General features: G+C 40.7%; 1 protein-coding gene across 2 annotated transcripts in view; it reads left to right on the top strand.

Annotated features, from left to right (window-relative positions):
• Positions 1-18,587, top strand: part of LOC134348640 (growth factor receptor-bound protein 14-like) — a 131,503-nt gene extending 112,916 nt beyond the window's left edge. For both annotated transcript variants that reach the window (XM_063052338.1, XM_063052340.1), the window contains 5 exons: positions 489-605; positions 1,949-2,018; positions 4,018-4,105; positions 11,939-12,032; positions 17,084-18,587. In XM_063052338.1, the coding sequence (XP_062908408.1) occupies positions 489-605; positions 1,949-2,018; positions 4,018-4,105; positions 11,939-12,032; positions 17,084-17,230 (516 nt within the window). In that variant the 3' untranslated portion in view covers positions 17,231-18,587. The remainder of the gene's footprint in view (positions 1-488; positions 606-1,948; positions 2,019-4,017; positions 4,106-11,938; positions 12,033-17,083) is intronic.
• The last annotated feature ends 3,221 nt before the right edge of the window (positions 18,588-21,808 follow it).

The following is a 21,808-nucleotide window of genomic DNA, read 5'->3' as shown; positions in this document are numbered from 1 at the left end:
CTTGGACGACAACGTGCAGGCAATCTCCGTGAACCTGATACTAAACTTAACATTGAGTAATTTATTTACCCAGCTGTCCTCGGAAGTTCTGCTACTCATCTGCATGCCGTCCTCTGCTTGAAATGTCTTGCACTGTTCACTGCTCTACCATCCGATCGAACACTGCCCTCTGCTCCTCCCTCCAAATCAGTGACCCTACTTACTGGGTCATGAGGCAGACACGATTTCTTCATCTAATTGCACTGTCTTAATTCTATCTTGATGGGGAAAACTGGCACATATCAGGTATAAAACCTGCTGGAAATACTCTACTTGGGCAGTGTACGTGGTGCAAATTGATGTATCAGGCCAATAACCCCAATTCCAGTGGAAGGTGATCAATTGAAAAAATAAATGCTGCTTTCTGTATAGATACTTTGAGTACTAATAATTTGTATATTAAGTCTGCAGAGATGCTTATTTTCAAGACTTTCTCTTTTTTCTTATAGAGAAGTAGCTCAGAAAGTTCTCTAGTAGCAATGGACTTCTCTGGAAGCCAAGGAAGAATAATTGATAACCCTGCAGAGGCACTTTCAGCTGCTGCAGAAGAGGCACTGACGTGGCGGGTAAAGTCTTGGTTTGATTGTTGGTCAAGGAAAGCTGTAGTGATCATGTTGTCCATTCCCCTCCAATTAATTGCAGCTGTTTAGTCTTTGAGCCATTGACTAATAGCCAAATGAAATCTATTATACAATATAATTTGGAGTACAACAGAGGTTTCCTGATGAGTGTTGTAGTGGTTGGTCAAATAGTACATATGCGATTTCAACAGCAACTTGAATAAATCACCTATTTGAAGAATGCTAGCTCTTATTGGTTCATCAGATGTAGTGATTCAATGTTTTTTCAGTGATAGCAAAATCAATTTTGGGCAGTAAAACAATTTCCAAGTATGATCAGCTGTCACCAAACTAGTGAACAATTAAGTTGTTCTAAGGCATTTCTTCAAGGTGTTCAGTTGTATTTAGTTTCTATTTTCAGATTTCAAGCTATCTTGAGTGTAAAAATGCAAGTAATAAAGTCATAGGTCCACACCTTTTTCTGTTGAGCAGTTTAAAATTGGGGGGGCGGGGAAGTGCTTTTTCCATTTGGTTGAATACACTGAAGTCAACAGGCAACAATATGCACATTATGGATGTGTTTGTTTAAGATCTAAATTGTCAGTAATGCCAATTTAATTTCCAATGCATTAGATTGGGAATCAAGAATGCTGAAAACATCCAGTTTTGAATGAAGTTCAGCTAAAAATGGGAATTGAACTTCATTCAGTGATGCAACTGAGTGAACCAAAGGCCCTTTGCAGTTACCCGGTTAGGGCCACTAATATTTAGTAGCATATTTATGTTGCTTTCTACTGCCTAATGAATTGAGTTTAACGTTTGGCTTGTTAAAGGAGTATTCATTCAACAGTAGCAAAGCACCACTGATAGAAATCATTATGACTGCTGTTTATGCAATGTTTATATTATAAGCAAATGAAGTGAGCTTCATGTTGCTACAAAAGATAAATTTAAAGTTTCCACTTGGTGGAAAAGTACTTAAATTTTAACAGCTTTAATCGAGTGGTGGGGTGGAGATGTGTCCATACCAAAGAAGGTGTGAGGTACTCCTTCCCTATGCTAGCCTGTAGATCATCCTTTGGCAAGGTGTAGCATCTGCTTAGCTCCCCAGTCAGGGTCATGTGAAGCTGTGGGAGCAGGTGGAGGATGGTTGTATGAGCATATCACAAGTCCCGGTTATATGACAACTAATGTTAGGCAGACAATCTTAATGGCTGGGGTCACAAAAGAAGGCAATGGCAAATTACTTCTGCAGAAATACTTGATAGGTAATCATGGTCTTTCCATGATCGTTCTATGTCATATGATGTGGCACGTGATGATTTAAATTTTTTTTTATTTTGAAACAGAGGAGGAGTCACCACCGTATCAACCCCTTTGGAAGTCCAGCCTTGGCACAGAGCTATTCTTCACGTCAAGGTAGCTTTAATGTGTGGTGTACCCTGATGTTAGTTTGAATTATTAGCCAACTAAATTTAAGTATTTGCTTTGTGAAACAAGTACAGCGGTTCATTTTATTGTCAAAGTAGACATGTACAGTAGAACTTTGTCGTCTCCTCCAGATAGCCATTGAGTACACTAAAACAATGGGATTTGTTGAAAGAAAAGACATCAATTCCTCCCCTGCATGAAAAAGAAAACTTGCATTCCCAAAATTCCCCTCCCTTCAGCATCAAATCCCCGATACCTCCCCACAGGAAAACAGCGACAATAAAAATCTCCGAACCCCCCCGCCAATGAAAACAGCGACAATAACATCAAAATCCTCAACCCCTCCCCCCAGACAAAAACGAACAGATCACCCGCCTGCCAATTGGTCACATGAAAGAAAATGCTGAAAACTGAAGGAGACCAATTTAAAGTACAGTCAAATGATCACAAAATCCATGAATATGGAAAACATCTTTCCATCAGCATACGAGGAGTGCAGCCACACAAACTCTAGCCTCAGTCCCGACCGTACTGGGTCCAAATGCCACTGACCATTATCACCCTGGTGGTCTCCATCGGGAATGATCGTTGACCTGGCTGCTGATTATTGCCAGCCTGGTGGCCTCTGTCAGGAGCAATTGCTGACTGCCTGCACATTCACCTCAATGCTTCAATCTTCCTCGCTGATCGGAGATGGAGTAGTTCCTAATTCAAGAGATTGGCTCTCTGGAAGATGTTGCCTAAGGAATTGTTTGAAGGTGCCATTTTGATCGTCAAGCGATTTAACAATATTCAGTGCTCTGCATGAAGTGTCTGGTTCTTGACATCTTGGATGAATGTTTTTTGTTTTTTTCTTTTTCCAGACTTCTGCAATTTTCAATTTTGATGATATTTTACTACTTGCATTGATAGAATATTCTTTTTCTTAGCATAAGTGGACCACTTGTATTAGCTTTATTGTACTTTTAATGGATTTCTTTGTGACCACATGGATTGATGGAGTTTCGAGAAGGCCTCTGGCATGTTTTGGTCAAAGGACTGAGTTTCAGTCGGGAAGTTCTGTTGCAACTTCATACAACTCTAGTTTGACCCACATCTGTAGTATTGCATTGAATTCTGCTCACTTGTGAAAAGATGAGATGGTTTTGAAGAGTGGTGTTTACCAGGACATTCTCTGAATAAGACGGGTCCTATAAGGAGTGGTTGGTCAAACTTGGGTTGTTTTCTCTGGGGAGACCTGATAGAGCAGGAGTTCCCAAACTTTATTTTTTTTTTTAAAAAGGACCCTACCATTAACCAAAGGATCTGTGGACTCTAGTTTGGAAATCTCTGATAGAGGTTTATACGGTCGAGGGGCACAGATGAAGTAATCTGGTACCTTTCTTCCAGGGATGATATCTCTTTACACCAGAAGTCATCCATTTAAAGTGGGGGGGGGGCAAGTTTGCAGGAAGTGTGGGTTTTTAGTGCTAGGTGCTTAAAATGTGCAGACGGGTGGTAATTAAAGCAAATTCAATAGACGTTTTAAAAAAAATATCTTGGGCACATGAATGTGCAGGGAATGGAGGAGTTATGGGCATTGTATTAGGAAAATGGTCTAGGTTATCTAGTCATTTAATTACTAGATTACTTTGACATGGGCTAAAGTGGTCCATTGCTTTACTGTTTATTTAATTTGATAAATGCTGAGTACACTATGGTAAAGAGCTTTCAGTTCTGTTTTGTCACCATGTTTCTCTGCTTTGGTATGTCATGAGTTTGTATGTTCATTCCCCTTCTGACAAACTCTGGTGATCATGATCCGTTCCTCTATGAAGTGTTAGCATTTTTGTTCTACTTAATGTTCTGTATTTCCTCTTGCCAGCACCTCTTCAGTCCATTGATAAGTTTGAGACCTAAGATATGACAGGTCACTTTTGAAGTAAGAAATTGATGAAGATAACAATTCATGCATGCTACTTTTTAGTTGTCTCCTTTATTTATACAGGTCTTCCCAAGGCACAGATTTGGTTTCATCCTGGTCTCTCCAGAGATGACGCTCAAAAAACGCTGGAACGTCAAGGGTTTGTGGATGGGTATGCATTTTTAGTACATTTTCAGATGGGTAAAAGTTCAAAATAAATTTATTAAATGTACATCTGTCACCATATAAAACCCTGCGATTCATTTTCTTGCAGACATAATCAATAAAGCCATAATAGAATAATAACCATAATAATAGAATTGATGAAGCAATGCACCAATTTGGGTGATCAACCGGTGTGTAAAAGACAAACTGTGCAAATACAAACAAAGTAATAATAAATGACAAATCAATGAGATTGCCACAATTCAATTGACAATACGTATAAAGGTATATAATAGCAAGGGTTTTCAACTACTTTTAATTGTGATTTTTTTTACTTCAGTAACTTGATGTTAAAGGTCATGGGTAGTTTGAGTCCTTTAATTCTCTGAATTATGCAATATAAATGCAATATTCAACTTTATTGAAGTACATTAAACAACTTTATCAAAATACATTAACCATGACATTCACGATTGAATTTAGGTATTTTCTATTGCCATTTTAAATTACAATATTGTCACAGAATAGCCAGAGCATGCATTAAAATTTCAGCTTGTGTTGAGCATAAGTTGTATTATTTCAATATTGTACTTCAGTAGAAATTCTACAATTTTGGATGGCAATTTGAAAATGTTTTATTGTTGGAATCTGGAAAATGGCACAGCTTAGTGCAAACTTGCATCCTTATGTTGAACATCCTTTCAGTCCATTTGCCTTGAATCCTTTCTTGCCATTCCCCTTATCCTCTTAACCAGCCATATTGCCTCTTTTGCCTGTCCTGATGCAGGGTTTCAACCTGAAATATTGATTGATTTCCTTTTTAATGCTGCTTGACCCACAGTGCATCCAGAAGATTGTGTATGACTCTAAACTTGGGTTTTGTATGTCTTTAGTCCATTAGTTGTCATTTAGAATTGGTCTTGTGCCAATCAAATAACACTGAAGGCATTTGAGTGTCTGTCTTTCTCTCAAAAAGCAATTCAGTTATATGGTAGAGACTCCTATTTGAAAGTAGATAAATGACATCTCATTTCCCAAATAGAACTTGACTTTGAATTGAGGTGAGTGCCTCAGGTGGTCAGAGTTGACAATGGACATTGCATAGCTGTCTAGGTGCTCAAGCCTGGGCAGTACAATATCGAGAGCAAGTGGTTGCCTATGTAGCAAGCTCCCACTCTCCACACATCTGATGAACCCAAAGGAATGGCAGACACTGATACACGTTGGTACCAGAAGCATCACAGGAGTTGCCACTCAGCATTGAACTCAATGCAGGATTCCAGCTTTGGATTTTTCCCTGGGATGGGGGGGTAGTTTACTCCTGAAGCTTTCCCCATGAGTGGGTATAGCCACAAGGCACCAGAGGTTTGAGATCAGAGGTTTACTTCGAGATGAGCTGTCAACTACAGCTGATGAAGCAACTGGTTGTAAGGTGCCAGTAACTCACCTTCGCCCCTTCTGCCAGTAGAAGCTGTTCCACTGGGCTTAGAAACTAAGCCACTCATGAAGGCCAGGAGCTGGACTTGGTTGTCAGAGGCTATTTGAGGTGCTTGCCATTAGGAGCATTTAATAATGGAAGCTTGTCCACATTACCACCCCTAGCCATAACAACCTTAAGGAAACACTTTGAATTAGAGGAATTGGTTGAGACTACTATACAGAGAAGGAACGTTTGATCATCCTTGCTATGAAGGGGGATTTACTTGACCTTTTGGAGTCCTAGAAAAGTGCAGCTCAGGACAGTCCATTGGGCCAATCTGGTCTGTGCTGAGCCATTAAATTGCCTATTCCCACTGACCTGCAGCAGCACCATAGCCTCCCTACACCTTCCATCCATGTACTTATCCAAACGTTTAACCTTCTCTAAAACGGCATTCTCCTCTGACATTCAACATCCTGTGAACTACATTCTAATTGAGGGCTTCCCAATCTTTTTAAATGCCATAGACCTCTCTCATTAATTGAAGAGTCCATGGAGCCCAGGTTGAGAACCACAGTAAGTCAATGTGGGTTTTTATCATTTTTCATGTTAGTCATTATGAGCTGGGTGTGATCCACGGGAAAGATCTAAGCTTTGATTCAATTCGAGTTTAATTGTCATTCAACCATGCACAAGTACTCATGAATTCAGCCAAACGACAGCTTTCCTTAGAGGCCAAGGTGTAAAACAGTTACACAACACAAAGCATAAATAGCACATACCAGAAAGCAAGCACATAAAGGAAACAGTAAGATTCAGCCAGTAAGAGTCCAAACTAGCCATCAATGGTGCAGAAATTGCCCAGTGAAAATGGGGACAGGGAAGGGGTGTGTGGAAGGAGACAGCATGGACTCCAGCTTGGATGTTGAGCCACACTCCCTCTGGTGAAGTGCTCTGGCTTTGACACCTCCCTTCTGGCAGCTGTAAACAGGCAACACCGTGCCCTGAGGCCTTGAACCTACGACATAGTAAGGGCATAAAATACAACCACCCAAATTATTATACAGAAATCTGGCAGCCAAGTAGATGGTGTTCATCCCTCTTGGATACAGAAGAGCCAAAACTGTTCCCAGAAGAACATGAAACCTGTTCTCAGCAATTTTTTTTTTCATGTTAAATCATGTCTGGAAATGTAATTTTGCCTGTGCATTTCTCCTAAAGAGTAGTATTTAGCCTTGTAGCAAAAAATTGCCGATATTTAGCAAGCAGCACATGGTGGAGAGTAAAATAAGTTTTCTCTGGGATTGAGAAATAGAAAGTTGGTTTTAAGCACCACACATCAAAGTTGCTGGTGAACGCAGCAGGCCAGGCAGCATCTCTAGGAAGAGGTACAGTCGACGTTTCAGGCCGAGACCCTTCGTCAGGACTAACTGGAGGAAGAGATAGTAAGAGATTTGAAAGTTGGTTTTAATGTTTATTGGAACCATAGTGCTGAACAACAGGCAGACAATATCTGAAGAGTATTGATAAAGACTGGAGTCACCTGTCTTGTAAAAGTCTGTAGAAAAATTGCCAAGAGCAGTCATGATGATGGAAAAACCATGATAACCCACATCATTTAGTCATGTCACATAATGAGTGCTGGAGAGCAAAAATGTTTGGGAGAATCAAAAATGGCTGAACCAATGACACTGTCGTAAATGGAATAGAAATAGACAGTTGGTGCAACTCTCTGAGAGCGTAGCACTGAATAGAACCGGAGACAAAGGAGATAGCAAGAATAATTAAAAGACAGGTGGGAAACTAATCTTTATGATGTATATTGCTACAAACAATTAAGAATTTTGAATAGCTTGTAGTTTATGGATCATGAAAGCAAGAGGCTGCTGACCTGGGAGAAATATTGTTAGAAATAAGATGGACAAGGCTCATTTATTTGCATAACACTTTTCAAAAAGACAGTTCAAATGCTTTACATAAACCACAATAAAAATCAAGCCTCAAATTTTAGACAATAGAGAATAAAATCACTCAAATTAAAGAAACAAAAGTTTGTGCAAGAGATTCTAATTAAAAGGTACAGCAAAAAAAGTTTTAAGCCTCGATTTAAATGATCTTAAAGTTGCTTCACCATGTTTAGTTCTCACTCTGGGGATGGTAAACAGACCCACCCCAGATGACCTGGGAGCTTGGGAAGGTTCATAACGCAGCAAGAGATCGGAGATGTATTTTGGGCCCTAGACCATTCAGTGCTTAATAAACAGTAATATTTTGAAGTCAATGCTCTGGAGAGGAAGCCAGTGTAACAATCTGAGAAGTGAAGGGGTGAGTTCTACTTTCTTGGTCTGAGGACTCTAGCATCAGCATTCTGAATAAGCTGCAGCTGTCTGTGGGATTTTTTTTTACGCAGACCTGTGTAAATGCCATTACGGTGATCAAGCCTACTAAAATAAATAGAATACCAGTTATTGGTTGTGTATTTTTGTATTTGATTTGAATGAACCAAAAGTGCAGCTTACAGATGTTGCTGTGGGATGATGTTCATGGGCATTTACCACAAGCAATGGAGGACTAATTTATCTCCTGATGTAATGTCCCTGGAATAGTTGGGTCAAAGAATTGGGCAAAGTTTACCTGGGTAAACAGTGTGTTGTATTTGTTTTAAGTTTGATAATACTGAATTAGACTTCACTAAATTGAAGAGCCAAGTCTGCTTGTTCCAGCAGAGTAGGAGAAAGACTAATGACGACACCTCCCTCAGAGCCCCAAACATTTCCTTCCAAGTGAGGCAACTCTTCACCTGCAAATCTGCTGGGGTTGTCCTTTGTATTCTGTGCTCCTGATGTGGCCGTCTTTACATTGGTGAGACCTGTCGTAAATTGGGGGCTTGGGACAGCTTCAAGCATCTCCATCCACCAAAAGCAAAACTTCCCCATGGCCAAACATTTTAATTCCTGTGTCGGTCCATGGCCTCTGTGCCAAGATGAGGCTACCCTCAGTGTGGAGGAGCAACAGCTTGTATTTTATCTCATTTCCCTACTCTGGCCTCCTGTCTCTTCTCACCTCCCCTGGTTCCCGCTCATTCCTTTTCTCCTATGATCCACTCTCCTGTCAGGTTCCTCAGTGTCCAGCTATTTCTTTCCCACTCACTTGGCTTCACCTATCACCTAGATATCCTTTTTCCCTCTCCCCACCTTTTTTGTTCTGTCATCTTCCACCTTCCTTTCCAGTCTTGAAGGGTCTTGGCCTCAAATGTCAATTGTTTATTTATTTCTTTAGGTGCTCCCAGATCTGTTGAGTTCCTCCAGCATTTTGTTGCCAATGACATCTGAGCAGTGCTTGGTGAATATTGTGTCTTGTATTTAATTGTAGATAATTTGTATTTGTGCAGCCTAATTTTGAGCAACATTACACTAAGCTTTCAAAGGATACAGCTAGTACCTCATGTATAGAAGCTATATGGATCACACCAAGGTTAGTATGCAAATAAGAGGGACTGAGGATGTATTTCGGAACAACTATAGTGGGTGACTGGGTAGAAATGGTATTGCAAGAGATGCCGGTGGACAATCTGGGAATGAAAAAGGTGTGATTACTTCACTAAATTAGCAATGCAGCCATGAGCCTAGTTGAGAATCAGTACAAATTAAAGGCCTTGTATTCTGGTTGGGTTGAGTGTGTGGCAACTTGCAAATGTTTTGTCACCATGTGAGGAGACATTGTCAGAGCACCGATTGTAGTGCGGCTTCCCAATGCTTGGCCTTTATATATTTTTCAATCAACCGATTGGATGTCATTCCAGAAACTAAATTGTGATGTGGGGAGGAAATCTTGTTGCTAATTGGCTGTGTGGTGAATTTTGTGCATTGTCTGCAATTTCACCCTCATCGTTTCATAAATAGGATCAAGGTCTTCGTGTGTGTTTCCAGAATTGTTTATGGAAAACCGCACTTCTAGGAATCATCTTGCATTCTGCGTATTCACTTGCACCATGACTTTCACTGATGCCTAGTCAAATTTGTGCTCCTTACGGTCTTAATGGGTAGTGACCAGGGAGAATTGGTCATGCTGCTTTACAATCAGGTGATGTTCATGGATTGTTGTGGATAGTTTTCTTCCAGTCTGGCCAACATAATATTTGCTGCAGTCCTCATTGGATTTTTGTAGATTACATTGGTGTTGTATTCTGCCTAGTTGGTCTACAATCTAATGGCATGAATATTGAATTCCCCACCTTCCAGTAAGTGTCCCCTTTCCCTCCTTTCCCTCTTTTGATTGACCCTGCTTTCATCAGTGTCTTTCCTATTCTGCATCCTCTCCATCTGCCCATATCCCACAGTCCTACTGTATTCCACTCCCCAACTCCCAGCTTTTATTCCATGCTCCATCACCTTCTATTGATGTCCATTGTCATCCTCATCACTTCCACCTCTCAGCTCTGCCATTCCCACTCTTTCTGCTCCTATCTGCCTCTCAACGCCTACCTAGATCTGCCTATCACCTGCCATTCCTTCCCCTCTATATTGGCCATCTCCTCCCTCCTGAAGGGTCTTGACCCACTAGATCAAAGGTCCATTTCCTTCTGTAGATGCTGCCTGACCTGGGTTCCTCTAGTGTTTTGTGTAATGAACAATGAAACAATTTGTTGCAGTCAAAGGTATTTAATTGGTCTTGGAGTGAGGAAGGATGAAAGACTTTCAGTAAGATGTGTGGGTATTTGCATAGTTGTAAAACAGTACGGCCTTGATAAAGTGAACTTGTCAATAGTTCTGATTAGTGAATGGGTGATGGGATTGATTTTTCCACTTAAACATTTGTTGTCATTGTATTCTGACACTTCATCTCACCATTTCTGCTTGATGTCAGAGCAATCAGCTACATCAGCCTTTTTTTTTGGCAGTAGCTCCTCAACCATCTTCACCTTTCTACCCTCTTTTGTATCTATACATTTTCAGTAAAACCTTCAATTACTTTTGCTTGCCCATCTGCTAAGGCTTAAACCACAGCACTCTTTTACTCAATCTTGGAGTTTTTTCCAACAGTAAAGTTGCTGGTTGCTTACCAGGTGTTAATAATTCCCCAATATTGAGCTAAACAAGGAAAGTTAAACACTAGAAAATATGCAGAAGCTGGAAATCCAAAGCAACAGACACAATTCTGGAAGAACTCAGCAGATCAAATGGTGTCTATAGAAATGTATAAGCAGTTGATGTTAGGACTGAGAACCTTGCAGGAATGAGATGGGGAAGATACCAGAATAAAAAGGTGGGGGAGGGGAAAGAAGCTAGCTGGAAGGTGCTGGGTGAAGCCAGGTGTGTGGGGAAAGTTGAGGGCTGGAGAAATCTGATAGAGTAAACTATGGATGACAGCCAAGTTCCAGAACTTTGTAAGTGTCAGGGGGCAAACATGAGTGTAGTTGCTATTTTAAGGAGCTTGAGAATCTGAAAGGTCTGAAGGTAGATGAGTCACCTGGACTGAATGGAGTCTACAGAAGGACTTGGACAGATTAAGAGAATGGGCACAGAGATTGCAGGTGAAATTCAATGCAGGCAAGTGTATGCCATGTTCTTCGATAGTAGGAATAAAGGCATAGGCAATTTTTAGAGTGAATTTGGAGGTGCAGAGGGACTTGAGTCCTAATAGGATAGTGTAGAGGGTAGTTTGCTCGGGAGAGCACGCGCAGAGTCGCCGGTTACCGGTGCCATCTTAACATAAGATGCCCTAAAACCTGAAGGTTATGTCTGTAGTAAGGAACGCAAATACAATGTTAACATTCATTTTGTGAGGACTAGAATAAAGCAAAGATGTAATGAGGCTTTAAGGTGTTGGTCAGACCATGTTTGAAATACTGAACAATTTTGAGCCCCTTATCTAAGAAAAGATGTGTTGCATTGGATAGAGTCAAAAGGTTTGAGGATTATCCTAGGAATGAAAGGATGGTTCTGGGCCTGCACTTGAGTTTGGAGACATGGAGCATCTTGTTAAAACCCACTAAATATTGATAGGCCTAGATAAGCGTGAACACAACCTCAAAGCACATCCCTTAGAACATATGAAGAGGAATTTCTTTAGTCAGTGGTGAATCCATGGAATTAATTACCACATGGCTGTGGAGAAGGTGTCATTGGGTATTTTTAAGCTGGAGGTTGGTTCTTGATTAGTAAGGGCATCAAATGTTATGGGGTTGAGGGGAAAAACTGACAATGATTGAATGGCAGAGCAAACTCAATGGGCAAATAGCCCTACTTCTGCCCGTATCCTGTTTTTTAAGTGCTTCAATTACTACCATTCTCTTTGTGTTGTACAGTTTTGTTCATGCCTATCAAGACTGGAATTTTCAACAACCTGGTATAGGCTATTAATGCAAGTTTCAGTTAAAAAATAGTATGCAAACAACTGTTTATATTTTTACTCATCTAGGATGTACTTGGTGAGAGACAGTCAAAGCAATTTGAAGAGTTTTGTTTTGTCATTATGCTATGGTCGGAAGATAAGGCACTTTCAGATTCTTCAGGTAAGTTGTATCTGCTAGCAACTCTTAATGTACAGATTTGCCTAATGATATTTTAAAATTGGATTAAGTGGAGGCTTTGGAAGAAAGTAGTTTTGACCAAATGATTCACAGATGCTTGTTAAAAAAACTGCACCTTGCTTCATTGAATGTTTCATGTCCCAAGGATCTTATCTCAGTATTTGCAGGAGCTTCTGAGTGGTTGCTATTTTCTTAGAGTTTCTGGTACTGTTGGATTTGGAAATGTAATAAGACTAGATTCAGCGTTTGTTAAAGCAAAATTGTTTCTGCTACCATCTGTACTTCTACAACTAATATATGCACTTCCACGACAGCTTTAAACTTAGTGCAGCTGAGAGCAATAGGGGGACCAAATTTACTTCTGAAATAGAATAGAAGAATGTATGTGAACAAATCTTGGTGTCAGGAGAGGGTTAAGGGTGTGGAAAATACTTGTAACTGCTCATTATACTCAAATATCCACAAAGTCAACTATCCATTCTTGTATCTTGTCTGAATCTTAACTCTCAAAAGGGAAATTTCCCTTTATCTCCCCTTCTGGATCAGTTGTTTAACTTGGATCTTAATGTTGTTATCTTTCTCTTATGGCTCCAGTGCTGCGTGCCTGTTTCATTACTCTGTCTAGTATTGGAAATATAGCCAAATTCTGCAACTCAAGCCTCGGGATGTGCATGCTGAAATTTAGTCAGCTGTGCTGTTAGTTATTGAATTATTGTACTTGAGAGGCATTTAATTTGTATTGTTCAAATCATTACTTTACATTTGTTCGTAATGCCATTTGACCTTCCTCATCATAACCAAATTGATTCTGCATTTGGTTTGGCCATTTTTGATTTCATCTTTTACGTGTGTGTGTGTGTGTGTGTGCGCGCGCGTGTGTGCGCGCGCGTGTGTGCGCGCGCGTGTGTGCGCGCGTGTGTGTGCGCGCGTGTGTACGTGTGGAGATGCCTGCTCACTTGTGCACTTTGCAAAAGCGCTTTCACCAGTATTGATTAATATTCCATTTCATGTGACCTCTTGTCCTGTAAATTTTCTTGTTACGGCTGTAGGTATGGTAGCTAAAAAGGAAACATCTTAACAGGAAAATCAAAAATGGGGTGCAAAATGTCCATTTCTTCCCCCCCCCCACCCCCCAGTGCTAGCAAAATTAAATGAACTAGTAAGTTTTGATAGCTCTTTTGTATAGCCAGTTTTAAACTACCTTCAGTGTTGTGGTTCCTCCAGATTAATGAACTGAGCCTCTGGTACAGGCGTTCCCAATCTGTTTTTATGCCGTGGACCCTTATCATTACCTGAGGGGTCTATAGACCCCAGATTGAGAACCCCTGCTCGTACTTTCAAGCTGGCTCTTCATTGAGAAGAAAGTTAATGCTGATCTGTGTCAGCAATAAATGAGCAGTAGAATTTCTAGTTACTAGTTAAGTTTTGATGGCTCTGGAGGAAATTGGACATTTGCACTCAATTTTCAATTTTTCTTCTGTTGGGATGTTTCCTTTTTAGCTACCATAGCTGCAACCAACTTTAATCGTTAAACAGCACTTTAGTGGTTTCGATAAAATGCTGATAAGTATGCAAACTATTTCTTCATAGATCCTTGCAAATCTATTTAGGGTGCTTTGATTGCTTTCTCAATCCACTAGTTTTTCTAGTCCAGGGGTTCTCAAACAATTTACTTTATTGTCACCAAACAATTGATACTAGAGCGTACAATCATCACAGTGATATTTGATTCTACGCTTCGCGCTCTCTGGAGTACAAATCGATAGTAAATATTAAAAATTTAAATTATAAACTATAAATAGAAAATAGAAAAGGGAAAGTAAGATAGTGCAAAAAAAACCGAGAGGCAGGTCCAGATATTTGGAGGGTACGGCCCAGATCCGGGTCAGGATCCGTTTAGCAGTCTTATCACAGTTGGAAAGAAGCTGTTCCCAAATATGGCCGTACGAATCTTCAAGCTCCTGAGCCTTCTCCTGGAGGGAAGAGGGATGAAAAGTGTTTTGGCTGGGTGGGTCGTGTCCTTGATTATCCTGGCAGCACTGCTCCGACAGCGTGCGGTGTAAGATGAGCCCAAGGATAGAAGATTGGTTTGTGTGATGTGCTGCGCCGTGTTTACGATCTTCTGCAGCTTCTTCTGGTCTTGGACAGGACAACTTCCATACCAAGTTGTGATGCACCCTAGAAGAATGCTTTCTACGGTGCATCTATAAAAATTAGTGAGGGTTTTAGGGGACAGGCCAAATTTCTTTCTCTTTTTCAGGAGGTAAAAGCATTGGTGGGCCGCCTTGGCAGTGGACTCTGCTTGGTTGGACCAAGTCAGGTCATTATGCCATGGACCAATACCATTAAGCAAGGAGTCCATGGACCCCAGGTTGGGAATCCATGTTCTAGTCATTTCTGTTTTTTTTAAAAAACAGTATTATTTTCAGGATGTTGTCTCATGTAGGGCTGTGACTACCATCATACTTGGTTCTTTTTGTTTATCCATTTTGTTTGCTCAGAATCTTTTCATTGCAAGTTATTTTATTGTCAGTTTACCATGTCACTGGGCTTTCATACTTCAAGAAAATCCCTCTTAATATGACCCTATTTCTCCATACTCTAATTGATCCAGTGTAACTTTCTTCTTGTCTATTTCATCTTGTGAAGTAGATTGGTTCTATCAATGCAAATAGAATGTACTTTCTCAAATTCTCCCATAACATTCGTTCTTATTTTGCTAAGATCTATCTTATGGGAGAGCTGAATATTTCTACTGTACTTGGGTGTATTTTCACATGAGCACATTACGTAGAGAGATTTATAATGGCATACTGCCTTGGATGATGCGGAATGTCAGTGTGAAGCAGCACCAAGCAGTCCAGAAAAGAGGCTCTTTGCCATCTGCAGCTAAAAATTTATCAGCATAAGGAATGGCTTTAAAGTTATCTGGATATAAATAGCTGCTTAGAAGGTGTATGGTGAGTTTCCCCCAACCCCAAGTGCAAACAAAATCTGGGAAGTGGCAATTTCAGCAACTTTAAGACTGAATGCCCTTGGAGGCATTTTTTGGTGGGATATCCTGTAACAGAAGAGCTTTTGCTGATTTAAGAATCTGTAATCTGCCAAAGATGGGGGAGAAAAAAAAACAGGTGGGTTTATTAAGTAGCCTAAGAAAGGGGTTTGGTTCTAGCTAAGATATTTTGTTTCACTGTGGAGTTAAGGGAATAAAGCCAATAATCTGTGCACCACAACTTCTAGTTGTGCTGGGGCCTTCTTCTGAGGCCTCAAACTGTACTATAAATTTGGATTGTAAAAATCCTGTTCAGACAAGAAATGTATTTGGATTACTGTAAATGAATAACACTTAGAACACTACTAAAATATAAACTTGCGTTCCTATTGGCATAAGACATTATAATCATACTTGGTTGTGACAATTAAATAGTCACAGCACAGACGCAGGCCCTTCTAGTCCATGCTGAAACCATTTAAACTGCCTACTCCCATCGATGAGCACCGGGATCCATACACTTTGCATCCATGTACCTCTCCAAACTTCAACATTGAAATCGGGCTTGCATGTACTACTTGTGCTGGCAGCTCGTTCCACACTCAGGACCCCCCAAAGAAATTTCTCCTTGTGTACCCCTTAAACTTTATATCTATCACCTTTAATCCATTACCTCTTGTTGTAGTCTAACCCAAACTCTAGATAAAGCCTGCATGCACTTAGTCTACCTAGACCCCTCACAATTCTGTATAGCTCTGTCTTCTACTTTCCAAGTAAAGTCTGAATCTATTCAATTTTCCTGATAACTTGGGTCCTCAAGACTCGGCAACATCCTTGTAAATCCATTCTGTATTCTTCTTCAACCTTGTTTACATCTTTCTTGTACACAATAGTCCAAATTGGGCCTTGTCAATATCTTGTACAACTTCAACATAACATCCCATCTCCGTACTCGGTACTTTGATTTAGTCTAACTGTAAATCATGCAATTGAGGGATTTCAGTCTTGTTGCACATGATGTTGTTGAGCAGCTGATTTGCTTGGGGTGGGGGGGAGAGAATGAAAAGGTCTAACTTGGCCTAAATTAGAGCCTTAAGTTAAAGTAAATTGCACGTTGCAATCATTGAGCTTAAACTGTCTGAAGCAGAAATTTTTTGACCATTATTGTACTGATAATGGTCGGCTTGAGATTTACCAATTTAAGGGATTTGTCTCGAGCTGAAATGGCGACATAATCCAATGTACCTGGATCTCTGGGATGTCAGCCCTTCAGGAATGAATCATGAAGTGGACTTGAGACTAGCAGGCCGGTAGTTTGTGAAGATACTTGTGCCTTCTGACCAAAGAATGACAACCCGTTGAATTGTGGTTGGATATTTACTACTATAGGACTGTATTTTAATACCAATCCCATTACAAACGCCCTAATTGACATTAAAAAATGTTACTGCTTGAGGAAAGTGAAAATAGTTTAGCATTTGCAGCAGTATAACAAATGGCCTTTTTAAGGCTTTGCCAAGGTTATCAGTGATAAACTTGGGTTGCTTCCTCTAGAGCACTGGAGGATGAGGGGTGATCTAATAGAGGTTGACAGGATTGAGGGGGGCATAGAGTGGACAGACTATGTTCCCCGGGGTTGAAGTGCCTAAAACCAGAAAGCATGTGTTGAGGATGAGGGCAGTTGGGTTTGGGGGGCGGGGGGGGGGTGGTGAGGAGTATCTTGGTCATGAATGCTTGGAATGTGCTGCCTAGTATAGTGGTAGAGGCAAGTACATTGGGGGGATTTTGAAGAGATGTTTGTATAGGCAATGGATGTAAGGAAGGTAGACTGTGTAGGTATTACAAATTAGTGCTTCTTATTTGCTTTTTAGCTGGTTTGGCACAACATTGGGGGCTGAGTAGCCTGATTCTGTGCTGTAGTGTCCAGGTTCTCTTTAACCAGTGGTTCAGAGATTTACGAGAAGGATGCAAAGTAAGAAGTTAATTTATAAGAATTTTAATGTATTGGAAATGTTTCATAACTGCCATGTGATCAATGCAGCTAGAAGACGATGGAAGAGTATGTTATACAATGGATGAGGGGCGCACCAAGTTTTCAGACCTTATTCAGCTTGTGGAGTTCCACCATCTTAACAAGGGAGTGCTGCCCTGCAAATTGAAACACGCCTGTGCCCGAGTTGCACTTTAATCTGAAGCCATTCGTTCACCAGAGTTGTTTCGTGTACGTGCTTCAAACAAACGCCGCAACTGTGAGAAGATAATTGTGATAGTGTACACTGTGCCTCAGACCAAAGGAAGACTACCTGTGGAATTGGATTGTTAGATTGATGCTACTCAATACTTGATCTTTGACTTTTGAACCTCATTGTGCCTAAGAAATCAGTGTTTTATTGTGCTGCTTGTAATGGGAGGACAATACAAAAAATCTGTTGTGGCATTACTGAAATCTGTGCTGCTTGAAATTGGTCTCTGCCTGCCTGACATGTTTTTTTTTATTGTGGTAACACTGTTTACTGTTTGATATTTGTGTGCCATCCTTATTGGAACATGATGTCTTGCCAAGAGAGCAATGTGTTCAATTATAAAAATAAGCAACAGAAACAGATGATCCCATTTTCTTAATACTTGAACATAATGCAAAAAAACAATAGATTCAGTTTAGTATACTAATTTTCGTACAGAATTTTGCATTGAATTATCTGGATATTGTGTGTGAAGATGAGTGAAATTCATCCAGCATTATTTTGCACTGAAATTTAAATAGCAAGCATTTTCAGAAAATTCCAAAATTGCTTGCCTATTTTATCACTGTACCTCAAGTACTGAAAGTGAGTTTTGTGGTCCGTTGTTTAGACATTTTGTTCTAATAATTGAACTAGTAATTTGGTATCGTGTTTATTTTTTTTACTGCAATAACTGATTGTACCCTTTATGAATATGGTTTTGTAGTTTTCATTGCCAAATTGGGCCTAACTTGAATTTATTATTTGGTCATGATGTGTAGACTCATGTCCAATATGATTTGCCAATCCATTCCATTAAAGGGTCTGGCTGAGATCTGTTCTAACAAGCTTTTAAAATTGACAAGGAACCAGCCTCTATAAACTTACTGGTTTCATCAAATTAAAAGCCTGTTAATGAAAGTACTGTAACTTTAACAATTTTGCATTAAATATTGTCTGCTCCCTTTCCTGACAGACTTTTTGATACCAGTAAGTTCTACTGAAATTATTTCCCAAGCATAAATTTGAAGATGCACTTTGTCTGTATAAAGGCAAATTGTCCTGCTGCTTCCTGTAAACTTGTAAATCTGACTTTTTTAGTCTTTGAAACCTCAGGAAATGGAGAAATCTTGCAGTATTTTGTGTATATACTATTTCCACAGAAGTCTTCAATTATGGTTGTTCTTCTGAGAATATCTGTTTAGGGAAATATTTTTAATGACATTGTGAAAACTTGTGTTCTGATTTATCTGTGGGGTAAGTGAGAGATCAAGCTGCAAATGACCTATTTTCTACTAAATGCAAATTGATGTTTCTTCGACATTTTCTACATGAATAAAGTTTGCTTGAATTTTCCTTCCCTTGGTTTTTAAATTCTGTCCAGATTTGGGAATTGTATTCCAGTTCAGACATGTCATTTGTGACACCTGCATGAGGAATTTTTCCGTGCGTTTGAACAAAACCTTCATTTTATCCCATGGGAGAATGTGTTTCTACTGTGTCCAGAAGTCAAGAGAACAAATCTTGCTATTTGAGTTCACTCAGCTTGTCTTATTCTGACATGTTTTCCTTTACTAATCGTTATTAAGGGCAGTAAGTGTCTTTTCTGATGGGCTCTTAATAGTAAAGGTATTTGTTACAAATATTGATAGAATGTTGACCAACAGACCTTTAATATGCTCCCTGCATTCGAGGGAATGTGAAATACAAAAAATTGGACAGACTTGGATTTTTTCCGGAGTAGCAAAGATTGGGAAGAGATCTGGTAGAGATTTATAAGAATATGTGAAATAGCCATTCAGCATCTTTGTATCATTTAATCATTTAAATTCTCAATTGCATCTGACGCAAATATAGTAAAAAGTCTGGTCACAGTAGGAGTCCCTCAACTCTGCATCAAATTTGACTAGAATTGAAGGGCCATACATGTAAGATGGACTTCTGAGTGACAAAAGGGACAACTTCCAGAGAATATGTGGATTGGGGCCTATGATGCTGTAAACTAGCAACACACACAAAATGCTGGTGGAACGCAGCAGGCCGGGCAGCGTCTATAGGAAGAAGTACAGTCGACGTTTCGGGCCGAGACCCTTCGTCAGGATTAACTGAAAGAAGAGATAGTAAGAGATTTGAGAGGGGGAGGGGGACATATGAAATGATAGGAGAAGACAGGAGGGGGAGGGATGAAGCCAAGAGCTTGTCAGTTGATTGGCAAAAGGGATACCAGGCTGGAGAAGGGAGAGGATCATGGAATGGGAGGCCTAGGGAGAAAGAAAGGGGGAGGTGAGCACCAGAGGAAGATGGAGAGAAAGCAAGAAGTTATTGTGAGGGACAGAGGAAAAAAAAGAAAAAAATAATAAATAATGGATGGGGTAAGAAGGGGAGGTGGGGCATTAACAGAAGTTAGAGAAATCCATGTTCATGCAATCAGGTTGGAGGCTACCCAGATGGAATATAAGGTGTTGTTCCTCCAACCTGAGTGTGGCTTCATCTTTACAGTAGAGGAGGCCATTGAGTGACATATCAGAATGGGGATGGGACGTGGAATTAAAATGTGTGGCCACTGGGAGATCCTGCTTTCTCTGGCGGACAGAGCGTAGGTGCTCAGCGTTCATGTGGGTGTTCAGCGAAACAGTCTTCCAGTCTGCGTCGGGTCTCACCAATATATAGAAGGCCACATCGGGAGCACCGGACGCAGTATATCACTCCAGCCGACTCACAGATGAAGTGTCGCCTCACCTGGGAGGACTGACTGGGGCCCTGAATGGTGGTGAGGGAGGAAGCGTAAGGGCATGTATAGCACTTGTTCCGCTTACAAGGATAAGTGCTAGGAGGGGGATCGGTGGGGAGGGGTGGGACGCATGGACAAGGGAGTCGTGTAGGGAGCGATCCCTGCGGAAAGCAGAGAGAGGTGGGGAGGGAAAGATGTGCTTAGTGGTGGGATCCCGTTGGAGGTGGCGGAAGTTACGGAGAATAATATGTTGGACCTGGAGGCTGGTGGGGTGGGTAAGATGAAGCCACACTCAGGTTGGAGGAATAACACCTAGTATTCTGCCTGGGTAGTCTCCAACCTGATGGCATGAGCATTGATTTCTCTAACTACTGTTTATACCCTCCTCCCCTTCTTGTCCCATCCCCTATATGTATTTATTATTTTTTCCCTTTTTTTTCTCTGTGTCCCTCTCACAATAACTCCTTGCCTGCTCTCCATCCTTCTCTGGTGCTCCCCTCCCCCTTTCATTCTCCCGAGGCCTCCCGTCCCATAATCCTCTCCCTTCTCCAGCCTGGTATCCCTTTTGCCAATCAACTTTCCAGCTCTTGGCTCATCCCTCCCCCTCCTGTCTTCTCCTATCATTTTGGATCTCCCCCTCCCCCTCCCACTTTCAAATCTCTTAATATCTTTTCTTTCAGTTAGTCTTGACGAAGGGTCCCGGCCCAAAACATCAACTGTACTTCTTCCTATAGATGCTGTCTGGCCTGCTGCGTTCCACCAGCATTTTGTGTGTGTTGCTTGAATTACCAGCATCTGCAGATTTCCTCGTGGAGGCAGTAAACTAAATTGGTAATTATGTCTAACTAAATGTCCTCCTTGCACAACATCAATATCTACCCCACCCGCCTCAAATTTTCTGCATGTTGATGTACCTATCTAAGTGCATCTCAAATGAATCAGTCTTATCTGTCTCCACTACCACCTCTGACAGTGAGTTCTATTTGGGAGCGGGGGAGAGACGTGTCTTGCATGTACTTGGAACTTGTATCCTCTTACCATTTAAATATATACCCTCCATATTGGAAAGTTCAACCCCAGGAAAAAGATGCTGGCAGTCTACTATCTGTTTCTTTATTATAAACCTATGTCAAATCTCATTGTCTTTGCCATTCTGGGGTTTGGGGGTGGGAAAAACACAGCCCTGGTATGCTAACCTCTGTATTGCACATGTCCTCTAATCCAGGCACCATTCTGCACCCTCTCCAACTAGGCATGCTTCAATAATGGGATTGTGAGAACTGAGTTTTATACTCCGGATACAGGCCAATCAGCTTTATAGAGCTACAAGATAACTTCCCAACTTTTGAACTTTGTGCCTGGACTAATTGAAAACAAGCATTCAATAAGATTTCTTTACAATCCTATCAACATGTGCAGCCACATTCAGGGAGCTTTGGACTTGAACCTCAAGGTCCTCCTCATTATTGTTAATCGTCTTTTTATTGACTGTATTCTATACCTTCTGATCACCAAGGAATACCTCACATTTTGTTTTTCCACGTTTACCCACAACTGATCTGTATCCTTCTGCATTGTGGGTAATGTGGAGGTATGTCATGACTATTGTGTGCAAACTTAGTAGCCCATTGATGTCCATTTTAATAAGTCCCATAGAGCTACTACACTGTCTTCAATTCTGAATCCAGATGGCCAAGTCACTGTGGATGCCATGCAGTTTGTTCTTCTGGATGAGCTTCTTGTGAGGTGTCTTGCCAAATGATTGACTAAAATCAATACAGACAACTTCAACAGTTAAGTCCATAAGATATAG

This window comes from Mobula hypostoma, chromosome 6 (genome assembly GCF_963921235.1).
Source record: "Mobula hypostoma chromosome 6, sMobHyp1.1, whole genome shotgun sequence".
Taxonomy (NCBI): Eukaryota; Metazoa; Chordata; class Chondrichthyes; order Myliobatiformes; family Myliobatidae; genus Mobula; species Mobula hypostoma.
The sequence above is the reverse complement of the archived record's forward strand: the minus strand, read 5'-3'. Positions and strand labels throughout refer to the sequence as shown.